Source organism: Bombina bombina, chromosome 1 (genome assembly GCF_027579735.1).
Source record: "Bombina bombina isolate aBomBom1 chromosome 1, aBomBom1.pri, whole genome shotgun sequence".
NCBI lineage: Eukaryota > Metazoa > Chordata > Amphibia > Anura > Bombinatoridae > Bombina > Bombina bombina.
In genome coordinates this window covers 1443396005-1443401329 of record NC_069499.1, presented here as the reverse complement: position 1 = coordinate 1443401329, position 5325 = coordinate 1443396005, and the positions used below count along the sequence as shown (strand labels likewise).

The 5325-nt window shown below is 33.6% G+C and overlaps 1 protein-coding gene across 1 annotated transcript; it reads left to right on the top strand.

Annotated features, from left to right (window-relative positions):
- The first annotated feature begins 943 nt into the window (after nt 1–943).
- Nucleotides 944–3319, top strand: LOC128643186 (putative nuclease HARBI1). The gene is made up of 4 exons (XM_053696164.1): nt 944–1888; nt 2176–2254; nt 2832–3133; nt 3223–3319. Exons 1-4 carry the CDS (start codon nt 1222–1224, stop codon nt 3225–3227), a joined length of 1053 nt encoding a protein of 350 aa, XP_053552139.1. The 5' UTR covers nt 944–1221; the 3' UTR covers nt 3228–3319.
- The last annotated feature ends 2006 nt before the right edge of the window (nt 3320–5325 follow it).

Below are 5325 nucleotides of genomic sequence, written 5' to 3'. Positions count from 1 at the left end.
CCACCGACAGTTAGTTCTCTCTTGCCAGATCATAATTTCATATCTTTTGTAACAGATTCCACTGCTGTTTTAAAAAGAGAACAAATGAAGGATCTGACAAAACCCACAGAACTCCTACAAGTAAATGCACAGGGACTCTTTTCTCATGACACAAAATTATATGTCCCACCTACGCTCAGATCTCCTTTTCTACGATCTGTTCATGACTCCCTTTTCGCTGGCCATCCAGGTCTCCGTAAGACCCAAGAGTTAGCGAAACGGAACCATTGGTGGCCGACCATTACATCTGATGTTAAGAATTATGTTTCCTCTTGTCCTACCTGCACTATTTCCAAAAAGGGCAAACAACCACCCTACGGTCTTCTGCTACCCTTACCAACACCAAAGAAGCCATGGTCGGAGATCACCCTAGACTTTATAGTTGACTTACCTCTCTCATCCAAGAATAATACCATCTTAGGCCTCGCTTCCATTGAGTCGTAATTCAGTTTGCGTGCACTCGCAAACCGTTAAATATGCTGTCGAAAGCAATAGCGTTTAACGACTGTTTCCAATGGCGCGTTATACCTTAATATCGGCTTCCGGACTTCGGCTGCCGAAAAGATTTTCGCGTCCCATAGAAAGTAATATAAGCCGTTAATCGATAAATTATACCAGGTTTCCATTGAAAGCGCTAACCGTTAATACACTGTCGGAGGCTGTCGATACATTGAGACATATTACCCCCAGCTCAACTAGGTGTAAAGGAGGAAAAAAGAGCTTTTTGAGGCCTGTTTCTCATTGAAATTGAAAATCAAAAAAAAATTACATATAGAAATATAATTTTATCTAATAATAATCTTCTCCTACATGTATATATGTATGATAATTGTATATATATATTTGACCTATATAAATCATATAATTTTAATAATTACTTTTAACTGTTATGATAAAGGCTGATATATTTAAATTGAAAAATATAATAATTACATTCAGTGTCTTTGAATTTCCGATATGTAACTACATATATTTTGAAATTATAGTTCATATCAAAAATAAAAGTCATGAGTAAGTATATACTTTCAAACTGTTCATTAAATTAAGGATTAGATGAGATGAAGATAAGCCCTCCCCCCCATGTTATTCATTGCAATCACCAGTTTCACATATGTTAACAAGCAACACACAGCTATAAAAAAAAGACCACACCTAGCCTAACCTCAGAACAGATATTTCAAAATGCAGGGTGAGAGAGAAGCTGACAATGCTGAAGTTAGACAGCGTAGGCCTGACATCCCCAGAGTGAGGCTGGATATAGAAACCCTGAATGAGCAGCAGGTGTTTGAAAGTTTCAGGCTCAACAGGGAGAAAATATATCAGTTATATGCCCTGTTGCAAGATAGGCTGGAAAGCCAGGGCTATTCAAGCAGGGCTGTCCCTGGAATGACCAAACTACTAGGGGCACTTCATTTTTTGGCTTCTGGATCCTTTCAGGTGACAGGGGGCATTGTAACTGGGGTGCATAAGTCCACTCTTTCTAAGCATCTTTCAAAAGTTATTGATGGACTTTATGATAATTGCAGAAAATTTATTTTTTTCCCCACATCACCCAGAGGTTGGCGTGATGTTAAGAGGGACTTTTTTCTTTTAGGTGGCATACCCAATGTCCTTGGGGCCATTGACTGCACTCATATTGCCCTAAGACCCCCTGTGCGCAGGGAGATAATATTTAGAAATAGGAAACACTTCCACTCCTTAAATGTGCAGATTATATGTGATGCAAACATGCGCATATTAAATGTTGTGGCAGGGTTCCCAGGAAGTAGCCATGATGCCTACATCCTCAGGAATTCTGGTGTGTGGAGATTGTTTGAGACAAATCAAATGCCTGAAGGACATCTCCTCGGTAAGTGTTTATGTATATATTATGATGCCTTCATGTGTTCAATATTTTGACATTTTATTGTTTCATTGCTTTATAATCCTTTATGTATGTGTCTAAGGGGGTGAAATTGATTAAATAAATAAATTGTTAATCATTTAAAAGATATATATTAACTATGTCATAGTAAGACATATGCATAACATTATTTTATGTCATACATTGCTTTATGGAAAGATGTGTGTTTATCTATCTATCTATATCTATATCTATATATATATATACTGTATATCTATGCATTCATATTTTAGCAGATTCTGCATATCCTCTTAAAAAATGGATTTGGACACCATTGAAAGAGAACCAGGTTGTTGGGCCTGCTGAATTAAGGTAAAATATATATTTATTTTCTGCTCATGTGTGTCAGAAATATTGATTGTGCCTTGCAAAATGCTCACTATAATCTGTAGAAAAGTAGGACCAGTACACACTTCATAGGAATGTCCCTTTAAATCACTCTTGGGTGAATGTAGGTGCAAACCTGGAGGACCTCCTTTTCCAAAGTCCCAGTAAATGTAATGAAATAGAACACACAGGTAGCACTCTATGTGGAGCAACAGCACCTTTATTGAGCAACGTTTCGGGGCTCCTGCCCCTTTATTAAGCTATATATCTGTGTTTGTGCACATACATTTGTTGCTTGATTATCTTGTGTGTGTGTGTATATATCACTATCACAGACATAACAATGTTGTACTGAGTGCCTTTAAAGGGACAGTCAAAATACAAATCATCTATTATCAGTGAAGCATTTATAAATCTCTCTGCTTCAATATAAATATATTTATATATATATAAAATGGTTTAAAGATTTATAAGATCAAACCAGGAATGTAGTTAGCTCATTAGTATTTGATTTGTCTTCACATTATATATTATAATCATATTTCTTGTTCTTTTAATACAGATATAATGAAGCACATATCCGAACACGTGCTATAATAGAACGACTGTTTGGTGTTCTAAAAATGCGCTTTCGCTGCCTGGACAGATCAGGGGGGGATCTCCAATTCAGTCCGGAAAAAGCTATTAAAATCATAGTGGCATGTTGCTGTCTACACAACATGGCACAGGAGCATGGGATGTTGAACGACTTACTTCCAACACCACAGCCCCCAGGTGAAATCTTTGAGCCTGATGTAATTAATCATCCCCAACCCCTCAATGCCCATTTGGAGAGATCTGCAACTATTCAAGAATTCTTTTCAGGTATTTTTATAGTATTGTAATGAGACCTTTTAGTTATTTATGATTATGTTTTTTAATAATACACATTTGTTTCTTTTAATGTTTTACAGATTGAAGATTCTCAGAAATGGAATACCACTCCCCTCCCTCTCTCCTCATCCCTATATTTACCACATTTTCCCTAAATAAATGTATACTTTACTCAAATATAGTCATGGTGAATGTTTCTTTATTTCCAGCTATGTACTAATCAATGCATTCATCTTATGATTTATGTATAACATAATTATCTAAAATATCATTTTAATTATATTCCAAATATGACTTTGTTCTCTTGGTATAATTATTTAAAGAGCAGCTATGCACTCCTGGTTAATAAAATTGAGTACATGGGTGAACCAATGACAGACAGGATATATACTGTATGTTGGCAACAATAAACAGCTCCAACATAGGTTCTATGCTGCTCCTGATCTTACCTAAATAAAACTATAATCAAAGGATACTAAGAATATTAAGAAATATAAAGAATATAAATATATTAGATTTGCTTTTAAATATATATGTTTTAGCAAAATAATGGAATTTATGTCACTTTAAAAAAAAAAGGAAGAGTGTGTTCACAATAAAACATTAATGAACCAGATAAATCATTCAAATCCAATCAACTTACATATGTACTCATAATCAATTTAATCCTTTTATGTTTCTTATTTCAATCATGTATTTAAGTTTAGGAGCCATTCCATTTAATGCTCATCACCTGTGGTGCACTTGCTGATTGTTGCCTACATTTAGACAACAATCATCAAGCGCTCCCCATGTGCAGATTCAAAATGGGTAGATTCCTAAGATAACATTCCTGTTTTATTAAATTACAGATGATAATTAAGTTAAATAGATTATAGGATTACATATTTAAGTATATAAATACTGCATGCTCTAATTCCTGAGTTTTATTTTTAATAGGCTATCCCTTTAAGAAATATATCAGATGCTCATTTCAAAGAGACAAATCCAGATATAATATAATCCTTAAAATAAAGACACATTATCAATACATACAATCCCCTGAGATTGCACACTTGAATGGCATGGTTACCTCATAGAAAATAATATAGAAAAATAAGTCAAAGGAAAAAATCTTTTTATCATGAAGATGAGTTTTATTATTACAGATTTACCCTCATTCAAATGTAATTTTCAATGTGAAAATCATATTTATTCAATACAAAACGATGACACATTAAAGTTATAATGTGTCATAGTACTAATATTTATAAAATATATGTAATGTCATGTCTGCTAAAGCAGATAATACATTTGCAATATTTAGACTATTAACCAAAATACATAAGTGCTTAATATGACATACTTCAAGAGATATGAAGTATTGTCTTTAACATGGAGTTATTGAAACAATTTAAAAGTGCATTGTGCATTGGTCCCAGGGAGAGTCTGTGTCTGTTCATATGATGTCAATTAAAATGTATTAATCACCTCTATATCATGGCAATCACATATATGTTGTGTATACACCAGTGCTTAAATATCATAAAGATACATTTATCTAATTATTCTAAATATTGAATAATAATCTTGACAAAAAGGAGTGCGTTAGTCATGATAGGTATATATTTCAGATATTACATTCCACATAGGACTATAATGAATGCAAGGTATTTGGCCATATCAACAGGAAGGAATATTTACTTTTCAACTCTTCTATAACTGTATAAGCCTTATTAGCTTCATCTGAAGGAGCAAACAACATATGCTTGTGGAATATAAATCATAACATTTACACATGTCACGTTGACCAATGTTAGATAGCATATACTGTATAAATTTCAGACACGTATCCCCAAGTATTCTTAAACGGCATAATATCCTCAATAAAAGGACACATACATTTATCAACAATTTACACCTGCATATTAATTGACATCATGTGAAATAAAAATGAATAAAGCTGTTAATGTTTTTGAAAATAAACAGCTATTAAAACAATTTTGAAATATATTTTCTAATTTTGATTAGAAAAATATATGCATATTTATGAGATGGAAATCACACTTAAGAAAGTGCTTCATAAAAAAATTAGATATTATATATCTTGAAAGAATTTAAAAAGAAAAATACTTCTTAATGCTTGCGGCGGGATTTGGCCTTTGGAGGAGAGGTACTTGGGATGGAAGTGTGGCGTCTTGGGC

What these genes read in the sequence shown, in the direction of transcription:
- LOC128643186 (XM_053696164.1), top strand. Translation starts at nt 1,222, where the DNA reads ATGCAGGGTGAGAGAGAAGCTGACAATGCTGAAGTTAGACAGCGTAGG. An exon ending in GCCTGAAGGACATCTCCTCG is followed by an intron (nt 1,889 to 2,175) that starts GTAAGTGTTTAT and finishes TTCATATTTTAG; the next exon opens with CAGATTCTGCATATCCTCTT. An exon ending in GTTGGGCCTGCTGAATTAAG is followed by an intron (nt 2,255 to 2,831) that starts GTAAAATATATA and finishes CTTTTAATACAG; the next exon opens with ATATAATGAAGCACATATCC.